General features: G+C 36.6%; 1 protein-coding gene and 1 non-coding gene across 3 annotated transcripts in view; both read right to left on the bottom strand.

The window, feature by feature from the left end:
• Window positions 1-20,054, bottom strand: part of SCFD1 (sec1 family domain containing 1) — a 124,051-nt gene extending 103,997 nt beyond the window's left edge. Inside the window, exons 1-7 of one of the 2 annotated variants that reach the window (XM_040476855.1) lie at window positions 19,933-20,054; window positions 13,151-13,221; window positions 10,828-10,916; window positions 9,234-9,324; window positions 6,672-6,794; window positions 4,857-4,944; window positions 694-783 (exon numbers count right to left, since the gene is read on the bottom strand). In XM_040476855.1, the coding sequence (XP_040332789.1) occupies window positions 694-783; window positions 4,857-4,944; window positions 6,672-6,794; window positions 9,234-9,324; window positions 10,828-10,916; window positions 13,151-13,221; window positions 19,933-19,990 (610 nt within the window). In that variant the 5' untranslated portion in view covers window positions 19,991-20,054. The remainder of the gene's footprint in view (window positions 1-693; window positions 784-4,856; window positions 4,945-6,671; window positions 6,795-9,233; window positions 9,325-10,827; window positions 10,917-13,150; window positions 13,222-19,932) is intronic. The other variant, XM_040476854.1, reaches the window with a different exon arrangement.
• Window positions 3,053-3,156, bottom strand: LOC121032442 (U6 spliceosomal RNA). Its single transcript, XR_005791272.1, has one exon. It is a non-coding gene; the product is annotated as a U6 spliceosomal RNA (small nuclear RNA).
• Window positions 20,055-20,701: the final 647 nt, after the last annotated feature.

Raw genomic sequence — 20,701 nt, 5'->3', positions numbered from 1 at the left:
GGGAGAGGGAGAGGGAGAGGGAGAGGGAGAGGAAATGAATCTTAAGCAGGCTCCACACTCAGCATGGAGCCCAACATGGGCTGGATCCCACAACCCTGGGATCATGACCTGAGCTGAAACCGAGTTGGTCATTCAACCGACTGAGCCAGGTGCCCCACAATTTGAAGGTTTCTAAACACATCTATTAGTAATACTAAAGCATAAAATGACATGTTAGGTACTGAATGCAAAGTAGCTGTAAGTAAATTTAGACATACCAAAGAAATGTTTAAAATTCTGAGAGTATAGATTAATATTATATGTAAATTTAGTGTTTTTTGGAACCTTCTGAGTGTACCTTAATAGTTACACTTATCTTTCTACTTAAAAGTATATCTGAAATTTTTCCTAATGGAATATTAAAAGAAAATTAGCAGGTACATAGTTTAAGTCACCATCAAACCATTCAAATGTAGAAAATTATAATTACCAAAGACATCTAAGGAAACAACCCAACAGAGCTATGAAATGCTAACTCAAGAGGAATTAAGTACACCAAATTATTAGAAAAATTATGGTTCTGTACAGTATATATGTTTTATCCCAATTCTGGAGAGCCTACAGAGATCCAGACAAGAGGATCTTGTAACAGATGAAAATGAGCTGTCAAGTAATTTATTTTGAAGAAATGACCAGAAAGATTTGAAAACTTACCCAGTGTAACAAAAAAGCAGAAGAGGCTGTCAACAATAGTGTCCATAACAGTTTCCATTTCTGTGTCTGTGATATCTGGCCTATTAATGGCTAAAGTAACAAATGGGGGAAAAAGTACCAAAATTTATGCCTTGATAACATTGGTAATACTTAAACAAGTAAAACTTTTTATGTGTTAAACTTTTAAGTGAATGAGTATCCATTAAAAATTATACTATCTCAAAGAAACACAATACCTCAATATCAGAGTAGTATTAAGAAAAAAATCTACCACATAAAGTATACAAAATTTTTGCCAGAAAATAAAAAAAATCATATTCCATAATTTTATTCACAAACATTAGATGGCTTCCAGAAACTATTGATTTCATTAACCAACTACTGCCAGAAAAGGACGATGCAAATCAATTACTGCAAGACCAGTGTCACATATAATTTTGTTTGTATTATATTAAGTTACATGAATTTCTTTTTTGACGCATTACACTGTACCTAAGTGGTTTCTTAACTTCAGTGGGTATAAGAATCACTCTAGAAATATGAAAGAAGAGAAAGTTTCTCTGGAAGCTATTAAAAAATCAAGTTTCTTAGCCCTTTTCCTCAGGGATTCAATTCAATAGATTCTGATAATTCTAAGAAATCTGCCATTTTGTTTTTAATGTTTACTTATTTTTGAGAAAGAGAGATGGGGGTGGGGAGAGTGGGAGGGACGGGGAGGCACAGAGAGACAGGGGGACAGAGGATCTGAAGCAGGCTCTGTGCTGAGAGCAGAGAGCCTGACATGGAATCAAACTCATGAACCCTGTGAGATCAAGACCTGAGCTGAAGTCAGATGCTTAACCAACTGAGCCACCCAAGCACCCGAAATCTGCAATTTTGACAAGCACCTCAGAGGATTCTTAGGGCTCCATTAAAAAAACAAAACAAAAAAACCCACACTGCTGTGAAGACTATGCTAGACAAAGACCTTACCTTACTCATCTTCCATCTCACACAATACCTTGGCCCAGTATCTGACAAGTAGATGCTCAGTAAATATTTATAAGAGACTGACTGCACTAAAAATATTATCTATATAATATTTTTAATTTCCCAACACCCCAAATGTGAAAACAAATATAAAACTCAATACAACTTGTGATTATCATGAGAGGAAAGCAGAATCCAACTGGATATACTTAAATATTTAAACAAAGTATGAAACATGCAGAGAACATAAAAATAATAAAGAATTCAACCAGGCAATACAGAATGTGGATGAGGGAATGTGCTAATGTTGCACACTGTCATTCATTCATTCAATCATATGACAGAAATGGACAAAAGATACAATGTAAATTATGTAAATTCAAGCTACACCAATCCGGAGAAATACTCAACTCATTCTGTCAATCACTGGTACAGGTAAAATCCAAATGGAAGCCTTCAGCCCTGAGGTCCTATGACCTGGTCTCACACCTCTAAATGAGAACTGACTCGAAAAGTCAAAAAAAATGCCCATCAATGACCTCAACTCATTTATGTTAACAACTTGGTTTGAGATAGTAGCTGACTTTGAAAAGATAAATCTGCTTCCTTTATTGGATAAATTCCCAATTCATGAAAAGTAGATGATATTAATAAAAGCCATGATATCAACATATTTATGTTTGGGATAATCTGTTTAACATGATCACTTAAAGCACTTGCAATGTCTGAGAGGATTTGGTACATCATTACCAAATGGTTAAGAGCACGGTCTCTGGATTGAGTGCCTTGGTTTAGTAACCAAATGGTCACTTGGTTTAGAACCAAAATGGTTCTGCCATTTTCTTATCAAGTTACTGAATATCAGTGCCTTGGTTACTTCATTCAGAAAATGGGAATAATACCTACTTCACAAAGTTACTCTGAGAAGTAAAAGAACCTGTATTGTAAAGTGCTTATATAACTACCTATTAATATTATAAATATACTAATGAGAATCTAGACAATTAATCACGTAATTATGCTTTAAAATTAAACTTGTACTTTTAATTCTTAAGTTAATTCTTAATAATTTCAGATTTAAGATTCTTTAAGAAAAAAATTAATTACATTTACAAGTATGTGAAGGTGTAATGAATTTAGGTTCACTATAAATTTAATTATTTTTACAAATTCTTTAAATATTAGATTTATAAATTTGCCTGGTCTCATTTTTAAAGTATTTAAAGAAAATACTAAATTTATAAATGCAATTTAAACTGTTTAAGGGAATTCAGCAAACCAAGTATGCGGACTAAGCTTGTTCATTGGGACTGATTAGAATCTAGTCTGTTTAATCTGAGTTAACTGATCAAAAAAGTTAAGGTGCTTGGTTAGTTTTTTGTTTTGCTTTGTTTTAATGGAACACTTCATGAATGTGCATATTATCCTTGCACAGGGGCCACATTAATCTCTGTATGGTTCTAATGTTGGTCTATGTGTTGCTGAAGTAAGCACAAGGTGCTTTGTTTTTATATAACCAGATTTACAAATAATCTAACAATTGGTAAATTTAGCTTAAGGTTAGCTGAAGGAAAACTGGGCTTTCAACATGAAAGACAGTGTGAGCAGGGGAGGGGTAGAGACAGGGGAGACACGGAATCTGAAGCAGGCTCCAGGCTCTGAGCAGTCAGCACAGAGCCCGACATGGGGCTCGAACTCACCAACCGTGAGATCATGACTTGAGATGAAGTCGGTCACTTAACCAACTGAGCCACCCTGGCGCCTCTTAAACAGCTAATTAATTTACAACTCAGTTAATTGTAAATAGATTTATATAACAACTGTCAAAAATCTATGACGTGGGTAATTCACCAAACACTGAAGGATGTTGTTTAATTTCACCAACAAAGCGTGCTACAGAGCTCAGTAAAAACAAAAAATTGATCTCTTCTCTCAAGGAGCTTAACATCTGGTCCAGTATTTCATAATAGGTACCACTGGCATTTTGAGCAGATAGTTTTCAGTTATGAGCATCATTTACACACTGCAGAACATCTAGCATCCTTAGTCCCTGCTCAATGAATGCTAGTAGAGTCCAGCTAAATGTGACAATTAGAAACACCCTTATACGTTTCCAAATGTCCTGTTAGATGGACATACTCTCCACTTAAGAACCACTGAAATTTTAGCCACAAACATCTCAATCCTAAAGGAGCAAAATTATTGATTATTTCAATAAACTGGCTAATCATTATCTCCTATAGTCTGCGTTTCCTTTAAAATATTCCATGTAAATAATCAATGGAAATATAAGTTTTAGGTAGGCAAGATGAGTAAGTTTTAGAGATCTGCTATACAACACTATCTATGTAAATACTGTATTGTATACTTAAAAAGGTTAAAGAAGTAGAACTCATGTTAAGTGTTTCACACACAGAAAAAGCAACACAGACAATAAAATGTGGTATAGGTGTTGTGTGGTTGTGTGTTTGTATGCATGTGTGGCCTGTTAATTTTAATCTACATCCAGGAATGGTCTGTTTACCAAAAGTGGGAATGCAAACTCCAGAGATGGTTAGATAGCATTTGATCAAATACAAATATTCAATCTACTGGTGAATAAACAAGGTATAAAAATCAAGGGAGTCTAACAATCTGTATTTGAAAATGGCACCTATACTTCATTCCTTAATAGTGCTATAGTAGCTGTTGACGCCTTAGCCAACCTTTTGTGAATACTTATGTGCCAGGAACTTTTCTAGGCATTTTACACACACTAATCCATTTAATTCCCACAAAAACTCTGTGAGGTAGATAGTATTATTATTCCCACTTTACAGATGACGAAAACTAAAGCACAGAGAAGCAGAGTAACTTGTTCTTGTCCAAGAGTCAAAGTAGTAGAAGACTCATTGAATCCTACTACTAAAATACTGTCTTACTTGTCATGAATAAACCATTCATGTAAGCTGCTGTGGGGTAGGTACCTAAAAAGTCAGAGGTTTGGTACTTCATTGAGCTTGCAAAACACGTCTAGTACATGTTGTGATATGTGACAAAATTCAGTCTAAGCCTTGTTTTGTGTGCTTTAAAAAAACTTTTACAGTTGTACTACTGTAAACAAAGCTGGTTTTTGAGAGTACTAAATGTGCTATTTTTTTTTTTACAGTACATCACTCACTTTAACGAATTACAATATTCCTGTTTTTACATACCACGATATGAAACAAGCTCCTTATTTTGATTACATAATACAAACATATCATCTTCCAAAGTAATAAAATTGAGATACTGATCAAAAACCTGGAAATAAAAGAAGAGGTTTACACATCAATTTTACAATATTTTTGAAAATTTTATTTATTTTGAAAGAGAAAGAGAATGAGTGGGGTGGGGACAGAGGATTCAAAGCAGGCTCCAGCTGACAGGAGAGAGCCAAATGTGGGCCTCAAACTCACTAACTGTGAGACCAAGAGTTGCATGCTACACTGACTGAGCCAGCCAGTCACCCCAATTTTGCAATACTGAAAGCACATTTAGCTTGACTTAATCAACCAATGGAAAATAATGGAAAAAATTACCATTATATTTAATAACTAAAAATTATACCATGTGGCAGATTGCCTCATTGGGTAAGAATGAGGAGTTGATATTAAAAAGGAATATAGGAAAAAATAAATAAATAAATAAATAAATAAATAAATAAAAAGGAATATAGGGGCGCCTGGGTGGCGCAGTCGGTTAAGCGTCCGACTTCAGCCAGGTCACGATCTCGTGGTCTGTGAGTTCGAGCCCCGTGTTGGGCTCTGGGCTGATGGCTCAGAGCCTGGAACCTGTTTCCGATTCTGTGTCTCCCTCTCTCTCTGCCCCTTGCCCGTTCATGCTCTGTCTCTCTCTGTCCCAAAAATAAGTAAACGTTGAAAAAAACATTTTTAAAAAATAAAAAGGAATATAAACAAGACTTTGGTCAATAAATTATCAAGGAGGAGAGTACTATCTTCAGATAACAACATTTATGAAGATAAAAAGATTTTTTCAAAAACTGTGCTTGGGATGGGAATGTATATCAGTTTTGAAGAAAGAAATTGCAATTTAATTTTTATGTTCACTTTAATCACACTTTCCTAAGTAAGTCATAGTAACAATTTTTCCACCATGAACACTTATAAGTGGGAAAAAAGTTATACTAGTTCTTTAGAAGGGCAAATCAGGAGAAAAATTAAGAAAATTCTTAGAAGTACACTGAATTTAGTTAAACAAACTGAAAACCATTCCTATTATTTTATGTAAAATAATAAACTTTGAAAAGAAAGAACATTAAAACATAAGCCTCAAAAACTAATCAGAAGTAATAGCAGACTATCTAAATCTTAGAATGAAAACTCAGTGGGAAAAAATGGGAAGCAAATGCATGGTTGTTTTGTCTTTTATTTCCCCTATATGATTCCCTAGAATTTCATGTCTTGTCCAATGTCAAGAAGCACAAGGCACAGTACCGCTATAACCAAGAAAAGATTTTACAGATTTATTTATAACTAAGCTGAACCTATCTAAATGGTAAATATGATGTAGAACTGCTGGCCTGTTGTAAATTCCTTCCCTCTTATAAAATGTAATGTAACTTCGTTGGATCTTCTCTCCTAAGTAAGACCTGAAGATAATACGGTGACTATAGTGACTATAAATAAAATAATGTCAACATATTTTTAGTATAATTTGTAACAACCCAACTGTCAAACTATTTCTAAGTTGAGCTAAAAAGATGATACAAATCCTAGACTAAAACAAAGACTGATTAAACATTTTATTTTTATCTTTCAAATTCATCAAATAACAGGTACCATTAGTTTGGTGTATTCTGCCTAGTTCAAATTAAAGGTAATTTACATTATCAAAAAAAGTATTGAGTCTAAATATTTCTTAGGTTGACCTCGTCTTTTGTAAATGAGAAACTTAAGTGAACTAACAGGTTTCAAAATACACTAAATTTTACATTAACAAAATGTCATCAGCTAATCAAAATCTCTTACCTTGGCTACTTGTGTTACTGCACTAGCAGCTAATGCTGCATTTGCAATATCTTCCAGTTTACTTCTTGAAATAGCAGAAATAAAATTTAAGTAATATGATTCATAGAGTTGATTTCGCAGATCCTATAAATACAATGAATACTTCATTCCTATGCACACATATAAAAGATGACCACAGACAGAAATCATTTAGATACTGTAAGAGTAAGATTTTGGAGGATAATACACATATTTAAATGACAATTAAAAAAAACCCAAGAGAAGAAAGTTATGTACAAGTACTAGTTACTTGGTTGCCAGATATAATGGACCTATATATTAATAATTAAAGTTATAATTCTATTATCAATAAAATTCTACTAATTATAGTATCACACAAAACTGCTTTGAAATAGTTTATTTCCCTTTTTCTCAAAAATCTCCAGAAATGGCTCTCTTGTATAGTAAAATGTTTATTATATTTTGCAGCTAATACCTTCTACTGCTCTTAATAAAACAACACACTTCCTTCACTGTTCAGACATAATTCCAATGACCAATTCCAGAAGTATTACTTCTCAATCATCCAAAAGTACCATAATTTAAGTTATGCAAATTCTTAAATCAAATTAACTTATCTTCTTAAACTCTAGGAAAAATAGATATCTAAATAACCATACAGGCATACCTTGGATATATTGCAGGTTCAGTTCCAGACCACCACAATAAAGCGAACATTGTAATAATATGAGTCAAAATAATTTTCTGGTTTCCCAGTGTCTATGAAAATTATGTTCACACTATGCTGTGGTCTATTAAGTGTGCAAGAGTCTTATGTCTAAAAAAAGAGTATATACCTTAATTAAAAAATACTTCAGGGGCGCCTGGGTGGCTCAGTCGGTTAGGTGTCCGACTTCGGCTCAGGTCATGATCTCGCGGTCAGTGATTTCGAGCCCCGCGTCGGGCTCTGTGCTGACTGCTCAGAGCCTGGAGCCTGTTTCCGATTCTGTGTCTCCCTCTCTGTGACCCTCCCCCGTTCATGCTCTGTCTCTCTCTGTCTCAAAAATAAATAAACGTTAAAAAAAAAATACTTCATTGCTAAAAAATTTAAGCTTTCAGTGAATTATCACTGATCACAGATCACTATAACAAATATAATAATAAAAGAGTTTGAAATAGTCTGATTATTACCGAAACGTGACAGAGAGGCAGAAAGTGAGTTAATGTTATTGGAAAAATGGCATCAACAGACCTGCTTGATGCAGGGCTGTGACAAACCTTCTCTTTCTAAAAAAGTGAATTATCGGTGAAACCTAATAAAACAAGGTATGCCTGCATTTCTTTGAATCTAAGAAAATGTCAATTGAAAGAGGCACCATTATGTTATGTAACACCAAGAAAGAATTAATGCTGCCAATAAAATTCTATAACACACCATCAATTTTAAGATGCATCTGGTATTGGAGATGTTTAAATGTGAAAAACTGAGGATTTGGAGGCTGTGTGAAGAAGGTAGCAAGCAGGGCAGTGGTTTAACAAAGGTTGGGACATTGGTTAAAGGATAAAGGACTAATAATTATGAGGACTGAGAAAATAAGTATGTTGAGGATATTGGAAGTCATGTTTGTCACTGTCAGAAAAAGGAGTTACAAATTTGTAAAGGGAAAAAGAAACAACTAGGATAAATCTTGTATTTCTTTTTTTTTTTTTTTTTTAAATTTTTTTCAACGTTTATTTATTTTTGGGACAGAGAGAGACAGAGCATGAACGGGGGAGGGGCAGAGAGAGAGGGAGACACAGAATCGGAAACAGGCTCCAGGCTCTGAGCCATCAGCCCAGAGCCCGACGCGGGGCTCGAACTCACGGACCGCGAGATCGTGACCTGGCTGAAGTCGGACGCTTAACCGACTGCGCCACCCAGGCGCCCCTAAATCTTGTATTTCTGAAATGAAACTGTTTTGGATATTATATATGTCTACAGAGATAAGGAAGAAAATTGCTAGAGTTAAATACAGATATGACAATGCTGATTCCAAGAGACACATGTACCCCAACGTTTGGCTACTGACAATAGCCAAAGTTTGGAAAGGGCCCAAATGTCCACCAACTGCTGAATGGATAAAGAAGATGTGGTATACATATTCAATGAAACGTACTCGGCAACCAAAAAGAATGAAATCTTGCCATTTACAACACTGTGGATCGAACTAGAATGTATTATGCTAAGTGAAATTACTTCAGTCAGAGACAAATATATGACTTCACTCATATATGGGATTTAAGATACAAAACAGGAGAACATAATGGAAGGGAAGCAAAAATAATATAAAAATAGGAAGGGAGACAACCCATAAGACACTCTTAAAACTAGAGAACAAATGGAGGGTTGCTGGAGGGGTGTTGAATGGGGGCAAGGGCTAAAGGGGAGAGGGGCATTAAGGAGGATACTGGTTGGGATGAGCACTGGCTATTAAATGTTAAATGATGAATCACTAAATTCTATTCCTGAAAAAAAATTTTTTTATTAATAATGTAAATAAAAAATTAAAAAAACCTGTCTCTACATATAAGAACTCATATTACCTGGCACATTCTGTCAATATTTTCTTCAGTTGGCATTACAAAGTACACTGCGGGAACATCTGGAATAGGATCTCGATCAGAGTGTAAAAGCCTAAAGAACATAAAATTCAACTTTTTCTTAGTCATTTATCTAAAAAGATCGTTTAAAACAGTACTTCTCAAATCAAGGATGAATCATTTTATAGACAATGACCAGTACACTAAAAGCTCTTGCTTCAATTAATTGTTTAACCCAGGCTTCTCCTTTTATCAGTGCTAACATTATTTGTTAGTAAGATCCTCATGTCAGTCTTCATCTCTTCTATTACAATCACCTTTATTTCTTTTTTTTTTTTTTTTTAATTTTTTTTTTCAACGTTTATTTATTTTTGGGACAGAGAGAGACAGAGCATGAACGGGCGAGGGGCAGAGAGAGAGGGAGACACAGAATCGGAAACAGGCTCCAGGCTCCGAGCCATCAGCCCAGAGCCTGACGCGGGGCTCGAACTCACGGACCGCGAGATCGTGACCTGGCTGAAGTCGGACGCCCAACCGACTGCGCCACCCAGGCGCCCCAATCACCTTTATTTCTAATACCAATATTCTTCCTGAATAAGAACTAAAGCACATTCAATAGCAATTTTATTCCCATTTTTCACAGAAATATGTTTGGGGGAGGGTGAGCAGAGGAAAAATTCAGTTCTCCAAGAGAGGGAAAACAGGAAGCTGGAGGAGTCTTTAAAAACAATGAAAAAATTTAACCATAAGTAAAATCAAGTGAGTGTGTGTATATATATACACACACACACACACACATACACACACACACTTTAATGTTTATTTTCGAGAGAGAAAGAGAGCAGGGGAGGGGCAGAGACAGAGGGAGACAGATTTGTTATATTTATCAAACATACCAGAAATAATATAATCAAATACATTCAGTAGTTAAGAAGACAACATAGATAGCTCCTATAGTGGTTAACAATCATTATCCCATAGATACTTAAATTTTTCATATTAACGATAAACTAATTTAGACATTCTTTAAAAAGTATATTCAGGGGTGCCTGGGTGGCTCAGTCAGTTGAGCGTCTGATTTCAGCTCAGGTCATGATCTCACGGTTTGTGAGTTCGGGCCCCACGTTGGGCTCTGTGCTGACAGCTCAGAGCCTGGAGCCTGCTTCAGATTCTGTGTCTCCCTCTCTCTCTGCCCCTCCCTGACTTGTGCTGTCTCTATCAAAAATAAATAAATGCAAAAAAAAATTAAAAAAAAATAAATAAAAAGCATATTCAAACCGAAGGAATAAAAAATTTTCAGAGATGGAAGAGAACTTAAGACAACCAGTTCTGTTCTTTCATATAAGAGGGTAAACTAGTCTTTACGAAAAGACATGAGAGAGAAAATTTAAATTCTGAAATTATAAAACCTCAGACTGAGAATTATTTCTAACTTCAAAGTAAATAGTTAAATGTTTTTTTATACAAGTACTGTAACCTAACATTATTTTCTGTATAAATGATGTCCTTTAATAACTGGATTTCAAGGTGGCCAAAGATATCCTTTAGCAATGTATCTGAAAACAAATGTCATTATTAGAAACATGTTAAAACTCACAGATGCAGAGTGATTCCCATGTCTCTCAGCTCTTTTACTGATAGCAGTGGAGAGATGATATCTTGGCCAAATCTGTCATAAATGAGCACCTGGTTTAAAAAAAAAAACGTGTTTTCGAAACATTATCAGTAAACAGCTGACAGAGAGCTCATATTAAGACAATGTTGAAGTATATTCTATTTTAATAAATCATGTATGCTGAATTCTTATACTTACCTCAATTTAATATTTTCTGTCATTGCCCAAAACGTTCACGTATGTCATAATCTAGTTTTTAAAGCATAATCACTTAGGCTAAATTAATATTACATAAATTTATTCTCAGAGAATATTTTTGCTAGGATAAACATACTAGCAACTACAAAATACTTATCTTAAGCTATAATAAAGGATCTTTAATATTCAGCAAACTCACATACACTTCCCCACCAAGTTTACATCAATCCTTTCTAAAAAGAGAGAAGTAAAAATAGTCCCTCTCAAAACTAATGGGTAACAGGTTCTAAGACTGTAAAGAAAATTTGGTAATTTAAGCATCTCAGGTTAGTAAGATGCTCATTTAAAAAATGAGTGAGTGACTGGGTTGGCTGGGTGGCTCAGCCGGTTAAGCATCTGACTTCGGTTCATGTCATGATCTTGTGGTTCTTGGGTTCAAGCCCTGAATTGGGCTCTGTGCTGACAGCTCAGAGCTCTGAAGCAGGCTTCAGATTCTGTGTCTTCCTCTCTCTCTGCTTCTCCCCTGTGTGACTCTCTCTCAGGAAATGAATAAACATAAATAAACAATTTTAAAGAATTAAGTCCCTAAAGAGTACATGCTAGCCTTATTCTGTCACATACATTTCTTCACATTCTAAAATATTATAACTGACATTTTGAGGGGTAGAAAGAACTCTGAATCTTCTAACTTAAAATTAGTTTTAGAGTTAAGGCTAATAAAAGAGAAATTTCAACTAGTGTTTCTTTACAACTACATCAATAATTCTTTACAGAGTAAGAAACTGCTAATGAGGGATGAAACATGCTGTCATAAAAAATGTGTTTCCTATATGACAGCATTTCCTTTAGAATAGCTAAAACTCTTGGGTGCCTGGGTAGCTCAGTAAGTTAAGTCTGGCTTTGGCTCAGGTCATGATCTTACCATCCATGAGTCCCGCATCGGGCTCTGTGCCGACGGCTCAGAGCCTCGAGCCTGTTTCTGATTCTGTGTCTCCCTCTCTTTCTGCCCCTTCCCCACTCATGCTCTCTCTCAAAAATAAAATAAAAACATAAAAAAATTAAAAAATAAAAGCTAAAACTCTTCTGCTCTAGTTCTAAGAGGTTGGGTGTTTCATTTCTCATAAATATCTTCCATCTCTAAATCTCAATATATCTACATTATTAATCTTGTGATACTTAAGTACTGGATAGGGAAAGATTTGACACAAATCAGATTGTACCCAAGAAATTCTCAAGCTATTTAATTCAAAAGCTTAATAAAGGCTTTAGAAACAATAATCGAGCATTGTTTATTCAAGGAGCAATAACAGGATGCCCACAAATAAACATGAAAGAAGGCAAAAATTAGGGGATATTTTGAAGCTTAACCTAGGAATTCATATAGATGACCTTAACCATCTTTAGAGTTAACCAAAGGACTTATAAGGATCATCAGAGTTTTCAAAACACCCCAAATAGTTACCAGGTTGAGTTGTTCTCAATTATTAGCAAAAAAGAAATATAAAGTGACTATAAACTAACAAGTGTAAACCTAAGCAGCTGAATTCTAGTCTGTCTGAAGAAAGAAAGTATAAAGTTTAAAATGAACAAGCTTAAAGAACAGGAATTTTTAAAGGTACTTCATCATTTCTCAAGGGAGAAATATTATAGATTGCTTTCTGGTCCAATTAACAATTTTACTGACAGTTTTATATATCATAAATTAACCAGCATTATGGTTTACAGATCACTCTCTACCCAAGTCTGACTAACCTTGAACAAGCTTGCGAGATCCAAATTCTGGACCTGCAAAGCTAAGGAACAAAACATCAACCAGATGAGAGACCTACTAGTGAGGGGCCATTCAAGAGATCAGCTGGATTCCCTGGATGCATATTATTATCCTTGCCTGTCTCCCTCCATAAAATGTTTATTAAAAAGATTCACATTAAGAAACCATGTTAAATAAAAATAAACTCTCCATGCATAACTAAAATGCGCTACTGTTCAGCATTAACAAGAAATTCCCTCCAATCACCACCAATAAAGACCAAGCAAAAATAATTAAAATAAATTAAAGTTAAAATATTAAATAAAGTTAAATTAAAATTAAAATAAAGTCTCTTACCTTCCATACTGGTTCTCCAGTGCTGTTTTTAACATGAGGCACATTGAAATTCAGCATACGCTTCAAAGCCACTGGAAATGAAAACAGTCTTATTAAATATTATCATTGTCAGTTGGTTAAGCATACGACTTCAGCTCAGGTCATGATCTCACAGTCCGTGAGTTCGAGCCCCGTGTCGGGCTCTGTGCGACAGCTCGGAGCCTGGGACCTGCTTCAGGTTCTGTGCCTCCCTCTCTCTCTGTCCCTCCCCTGCTCATGCTCTGTCTCTCTCTGTCTCAAAAATAAATAAAAAACATTATAAAAAAAAAAATTTTAAATATTATCATTGTGGAACGCCTGGGTGGCTCAGTCAGTTAAGCAACCGACTTCAGCTCAGGTCACATTCTCACGGTTTGTGAGTCAAGCCCCATGTCAGGCTCTGTGCTGACAACTCAGAGCCTGAAGCCTGCTTCAGATTCTGTGTCTCCCTCTCTCTCTCTGCCTGCTCCCTGCTCACACTCTGTCTCTCTCTCAAAAATAAATAAAAATCATTAAAAGAATTAAAAAAAAATTATCATTGTTTTTCATGATTTCATTCCCCACCCCCCTCATCTATTACTTACCACCTCAAAACAAAATGCACAAATCACTCTAGTAAAACTGATAAATCAAATGAATGGATATGTAAAAGCAGGTCAGACTGTGTAAGACCATTCCATCAACAGCTAATTGGGCAAGTGTTTGGGGAGATTTTCTGTCCCCAGATGACAATGTGGAAAATGTTCTGAAAGAAGCCTTTTCCATTCCTCCTGACAAGCCCCACACTACATTTTTTTTTTTTTTAGTTTAAAAATATTTTAATTCCAGTATAGTTAACATACAGTGTTATACTAGTTGTAGATATATGATAGAGTAATTCAATAATTCTGTACATTACTCAGTGCTCATCATGATGTGTACTCTTTAATCCCCATCACCTATTTACTCATCTCCCCACCCACCTCCCCTCTGATAACCATCAATTTGTTCTCTATGGTTAGGAGTCTGTTCTTGGTTTATTCTTTTTCTTTCTCCTTTGCTTGTCTTATTTCTTAAATTCCACATGAGTAAAATCATATGGTATTTGTCTTTCTCCGATTTATTTCACTTAGCATTATACTGTCTAGCTCCATCCACGTTGTTGCAAATGATAAAGGGATAGCATCTAAAATATATAAAGAACTTATACAACTTAACAACCAAAAAACAAATAATCCAATTAAAAATGGGCAGAAGACATCAATAGACATTTCTTCATACATTTTATACAGATGCAAAAAGAAATTTTACCAACTACAAATTTGCAGTGGTCTTAATAGATAACTGGTGGTGTTGTCTATTTACTACTGTCTGGCTGAAAGCACAGATCAGCATCACTCTTTTGAAAAACAAAAACTACAGGGGCACCTGGGTGGCGCAGTCGGTTAAGCGTCCGGCTTCAGCCAGGTCACGATCTCGCGGTCCGGGAGTTCGAGCCCCGCGTCAGGCTCTGGGCTGATGGCTCAGAGCCTGGAGCCTGTTTCCAATTCTGTGTCTCCCTCTCTCTCTGCCCCTCCCCCGTTCATGCTCTGTCTCTCTCTGTCCCCAAAATAAATAAAAAACGTTGAAAAAAAAATTAAAAAAAAAAACAAAACAAAACTACATAGGATGTATTTAAGTGGTTCATATACAAAACCTTCATACAGTAGGTCTATGTTTTAGTTATCTTGTAATACATTTTATGACCAATTTGCCTCATCAGATTCAATGAAAAGTTATAGTGTTCAATATTATATGCTCCATGGAAAAAGTGAGACTTTCCCAAAGATATGGTAGATAACTCCTGATAAGAAAATATACAATTTCTAAAATCAAAGTAGTTATGCTCTATGTGTTATTGAATTTTGAGATTTTTAGTGCTCATCTGTTCATGTGTATTACAGATTCAGAAATATTTTCTAAGGAAAATTAAAATCTCTCTATACTTCTGTGTGAAGTTGAAAAGTCCTTGGGGTGCCTGGATGGCTCAGTCGATTAAGCGTCGACTTCTGCACAGGTCATGATCTCACGGTTCATGAGTTCCAGCCCCGCATCGGGCTCTGTGCCAACAGCTCACAGCCTAGAGCCTGGAGCCTGCTTTGGATTCTGTGTCTCCCTCTCTCTCTGACCCTCCCCCATTCATGCTCTGTCTCTGTCTCAAAAATAAACATAAAAAAAAAATTAATAATTAAAAAAAAAAAGGAAAGGCCAAATATTCAAGGAAGGGTATTAGTTGGGTAATTAAATTTTTAAGATTGGCAACCCTGAAATCTATTTGGTTGATCTTTAAAAGCATTTGGGGGTTCCTGGGTGGCTCAGGTGGTTAAGCTTCCAACTTTGGCTCAGGTCATGATCTCATGGTTCCTGTGTTCAAGGTCCACATTGGGCTCTGTGCTGATGGCTCAGGGCCTGGAACCTGCTTCGAATTCTGTATCTCCCTCTTTCTCTGCTCCTCCCCTGCTCATGCTCTGTCTCTCTCACAAAAATAAACAAACATTTAAAAAAATTAAAAAATAAAAAATAAAATCATTTGGATTAGACTTTATTGATACAAAATAATCTACAGGTCATACTCTTCCCTACCTAATACATTATACTATATATTAAATATATAGTATATATAATTGACCATATAACATTCAAATCACCAGTGTATTAATTTTTGGTATATTGATTCACACACTAGAAAACCTCTATTAAATGCTAAGCTTACAAATACTATGATATTATACAAAAAAAAAATACATAAACAAGCAAAAAAACACTTTGGTACTTAAAACTGAAGTAACATAGGAGGCATACAAGGTGCTGCAGAATGAACTCTCCCACTGAGCTTTTGGCAAGTTCTTCCACCTCCAGGCAATATAGCCATCATCACCCTGGCACCCATGGCCCAACAAAAAGAAAATCTTGTTTCTAGGAACTGTTCACAGTCTTGGGACAACTAGGAAAAACCACAGCCCAGGCTGCATCAGAGTCCCAGGTGTATAGTTTCTCTAGAGCTAGGCCTTACTTTACTGAAAAAGGCCAGTATCAGCAGATATTCCCACATCTGCCTTCCTAGTCCCATCTAGGTGAGTTTCTTCAACTGTGACCCTTGGCTAACTTGTTAACAGATTTTGACACAGTGGATTCCTTAATAAAGTACAGGGCCTGTGTTCAAAGAATATGTAAGAATGTATTTTTAGTTTCATCAGAGTAACTCTCCTATAGGCTTAAATCATTGCTTTTAAATGAAATGGCAAACTAGTTTTCTTTATTGGCTCTAAACATATCATTTCTAGACTTGGTTAATATTGTTTCACCCTAACCTGAAATATTTTCTTTACTCATCTGCTATATATTCAACCACATTTACTATTCATTCAACAAATGTTTAGTTATTGTTTACCATATGCTGGGCACTGCTCCAGCCGATGGCACTAAACACAACAGACTGAATAAAAATTACCTATCCTCAAGGAACTTTCATTTTAGTTGGGGTAAAAAGACAACAGATTAAGTTAAATCTTATATGGCATATAAGATTATATTAAGTGCTATGGAGTAAAACAAAGGGAAGGGGGGAGAGCTGCAGTGTAATTTTAGTTTTACTTATTTTTATTAAAAAAAATTTTTTTAGTGTTTATTAATTTTGAGGGGGGGGGCAGAGCAAGAATCCCAAGCAGGCTCCATGCTGTCAGCACAGAGCCTGATGTGGGGCTCAAACTTATAACCGTGAGATCATGACCTGAGCCAAGATCAAGAGTCAAATGCTTAACCAACTGACCCATCCAGGAGCCCCTGCAGTGTAATTAAAAAAAATTTTTTTAACGTTTATTTATTATTGAGAGACAGAGCATGAGCATGGGAGGGGCAGAGAAAGGAGGAGACACAGAATCCAAAGCAGGCTCCAGGCCCTGAGCTATCAGCACAGAGCCTGACGTGGGGCTTGAACTCACAAACTGTAAGATCATGACCTGAGCCAAAGTCAGATGCTTAACTGACTGAGCCGCCCAGGTGCCCCCTTGCAGTGTAATTTTAAATAGAGTAGACAAGAAAGGCCTCCTGAGAGGGTAACATTTGAGTAAAGATGAGAGAGTGAGCCATGCAGATGTCTCTGAAAGAATATCCAGAAAGGGGTAACAAATAAAAAGGCTCTCAAGTGGGAGCATTCCAACGTGTTCAAGCAAAGGGGAGAGTAATAGGGAGTCAGGTCAGAAAGTTAAGCAGGAAATATATCACATAAGGCCTTGTAGACCACTATAATATTATTTTGGTTTTTACCAGGATTGAAATGGAAAGCTGTTGGAGAGTTCTGCGCAAATATGTGACAAGATCACTTTGTTACTTTGTGGGGAAAAAAAATGAAGGGGAACAGGAATATAACAGCAAAACAACTAAATAAGAGGTTACTGCAGAAATTCTTGGCGTTCTGGACCTGCGTGAAAGCAATGCCAACAGTCAGATTGTGAATGTATTTTCAGAGTAGAGCTGATAACATTTACTCACAGATCTGATGTGGGATATGAAAAACAGAAGTCAAGAAACCTTAAAGGTTTCTGACCTGTGCAACTAACTACAAGGGTGGAGTGGCTATTAATTGAAATGGGGTAAATGGAATTCAGAGGAAAAGGTCCAGGCCTGAGATATAAACTTGGGGATTATTAGCATATAGATGATATCTAAAGCCAAGAGGCTACATTAGGTCACTGCAAGAAAGCAAGCAGTGGATCTGCGGCTTGCCAAGGTTGAGAAGCGGGAGTGTTGAGCAAGAACCTTCAACAGAGAGGCATGCATGAAGGGCAATGATAGGTAACACAGGATGTTGTCTGTTGCACTAAAGGTAAGAATAGAGAAAGTGAGTGATCCAAGAAACTTTCACAAATCAGATGACTTTTAAGGTGACCTTTAAAAGATAAATATTCTTCAAGCAGGAAAACAAAAAATAGCCATGCTAGTTAGTTATCCTCTCTATACCTTAGTTTTCTCATCTATAAAATGGAGACAATACACATAAAATCACTTAAAACAATGCTTAGGAATACTATTCAGTATCAGCTATTATCTACCCAAATAGATCGCAAATTCCTGTGTCCCATGGTGTCTTCATCTAGAATATTTGAGAACTGATTTTGAGTTACTTCCAAAAACATTCTCAATAGTCATGAGGGAAAGGTTTACTTCTAGTACTCTAGCACACATATAGGGGTTTACCTTTGTCCGAAAATAAGACAGAACTCAACTAGAGTACTAATCTGATAAATGATTATTATGGCATAACCTGTCTAGTTGTAATGTGAAATCTTACTACAATGAAGTGTATTTCCACAGAAATTGAAATTATATTAGGATTCAACATTCTACAAAGTTTCTGCATATAAAAATTACTACCATAAAAATTTTATTTTTCAAAACGCTGCTTTCTATTGGTTTCTAAGCAAAACGCTGCTTTCTAAGTCTTCCTTGATATGTTATTTTATTTTAATATGTAACATGACCTAATTCATTGAGCTTCATTAAGCTGTCAGAACCATACTGCAAAGACAAGTGGGGCTTCTATTTGCTTACTGGTAAAACGTATGCCAGGTATTCCCCAAACCTTACTTATTTAAATTATGCCTAACTTCACCTGATAGCTTATACTAAATTTATCTAATGGAAAAAGCAGAACACAATTCCATATGCACTGTGTTATTACTAGATAGTCTAATCATTAATTTTTTCTTTGAATTCCTAAGGAAGGAATCAAGCACAGCTGAAATCCCTTCTGGTAAGCCATATTAATTGTAACCATTTATTTTCTAGTTCGAATTAACATGCAAAAGAACTTAATTACAAGGGAAAGAATTTCCAATTGTGCATACTCTTGATGGTTTGTTTCTATCAGCTCCTCAGAATTCACAGCCTGCCAACTTTCAGGACAATTCGCTAACAGGAACAAACCATTAGTCTGTAGCTAACAAGTATAAACTCTGTTGTCATCAGAAGTTTACAAAAAATAAGTAAAAACAAAATATCTAACATGTAAAAATATGAAAGCTAAAGGGAAGAAATATGTACTTAAAAAAAACACATTTAACGGTACAAACAGAAGCTGTATGACTGCTCTATCGAGGATGAAACTAATAGTTTTACAATACTAATCTGTCAAACGGTTAAAATGACAAAGCTACTAATTCATTTGTTTTTTGCCATTCTTGAATTCCATTCCAGTAAGCTAAAGAAGGAAATCTTTATCACTGGGCATTTCTCTTCAGGTACCCCCAACAAGACTGGTCCAAAGAAGAGAAATGGCAGAAGGTAAGCTGCTCTGAAAGAATACTTAAATTTTGTAATTGTGAAGGAAATGCCCCCAAACGAAACTCTTTCAACATTAAAATCTAGAGAAGACCTGGACCAGGCACGGAAACAAACCCGGAGACTTCATAGGTGGCAACACAGGGGAATATCTATGTTGTTACCTGCCAGCTGCCAGATATTCTTGTGATGGCCTTTTGAGGCCCAGCAGAAAAGGGACAGGAGCAGGGCCATAGCAACCCTTAAGCCCCTTTTCCTGAACCACAAATGAGGCCGCGTTCTCGAGCTATTACATCTCTTGCCTAAAAACTCAAAAGGGGAGGGGCTCTCGATGCTCTGGGAACTGGATTGAGCTTCAGGAGGTCCATCTCAGAGCTGCACACACCACGACCGAGGGAGGGCGACAAGCAGAAGAAGAAATCCCCACCACAGGCACAAAACCGCAGGGAGAAGGGAGTAAGACGTACCTGTTTGTCTCTCTCGAATACTGGCTGCTGCAGCCGCCGCCATCTTGACTCCCACCATCCACTGCCCGGTTAGCGAAGAACCCGAGGATTACGTGGCTGCCCGGACTGCCCCGGAAGCAAAGCCCAGAGGGGCGGGGTCAAGGGAGGTTCCTGGTGGCCGGATCCCGCCTCCTTCAGCTCTCTTCAGAACTTGGAGACGCAGTGAGCTTAGTTAGTACTTGAACACCTGGTAGTGCTTACTTTCCAGCTGCGTAATAGTAGGAATTTTTATCCTATCTAATCAAGCCACAGCTTCTCAGATGGTAGCTGCGTTGAATAGAGTTGTTAGGGTAGGAGCGTGGTGTAATGCTAAGAACCTAATTAAATACTAAATTGGTCGTTTACAGATCTCTTAAGTGGTGAGAAGGCTCTAGGGGATCTAAAGATCACTGGACTAAAGTAAATGAAGCTCCAGGAACAAAGTAGGCGTTTAAAAGCTGACTCCATTCTCCTTCCCAGTGCAGCAGGAGAGGTCTCCCCTTTGCCCCTTTCCCAGGGAAACAGGCAGCTTTGGAGCATTGCTCTAATTTGGCAGATTTCTCAATCTTATCTTTTAGGCAAAATGGTCTAGTTTTATGGTGTTTTGCGTACATGAACACAGGAGCTTGTAAGATTCAAAAGAGCAAACTGGGGGCGCCTGGGTGGCGCAGTCGGTTAAGCGTCCGACTTCAGCCAGGTCACGATCTCGCGGTCCGTGAGTTCGAGCCCCGCGTCAGGCTCCGGGCTGATG

The sequence above is a fragment of the Herpailurus yagouaroundi genome, unplaced genomic scaffold (genome assembly GCF_014898765.1).
Source record: "Herpailurus yagouaroundi ecotype Mexico unplaced genomic scaffold, PumYag 141, whole genome shotgun sequence".
Taxonomy (NCBI): Eukaryota; Metazoa; Chordata; class Mammalia; order Carnivora; family Felidae; genus Herpailurus; species Herpailurus yagouaroundi.
This window is presented reverse-complemented; position numbering and strand designations above follow the sequence as displayed.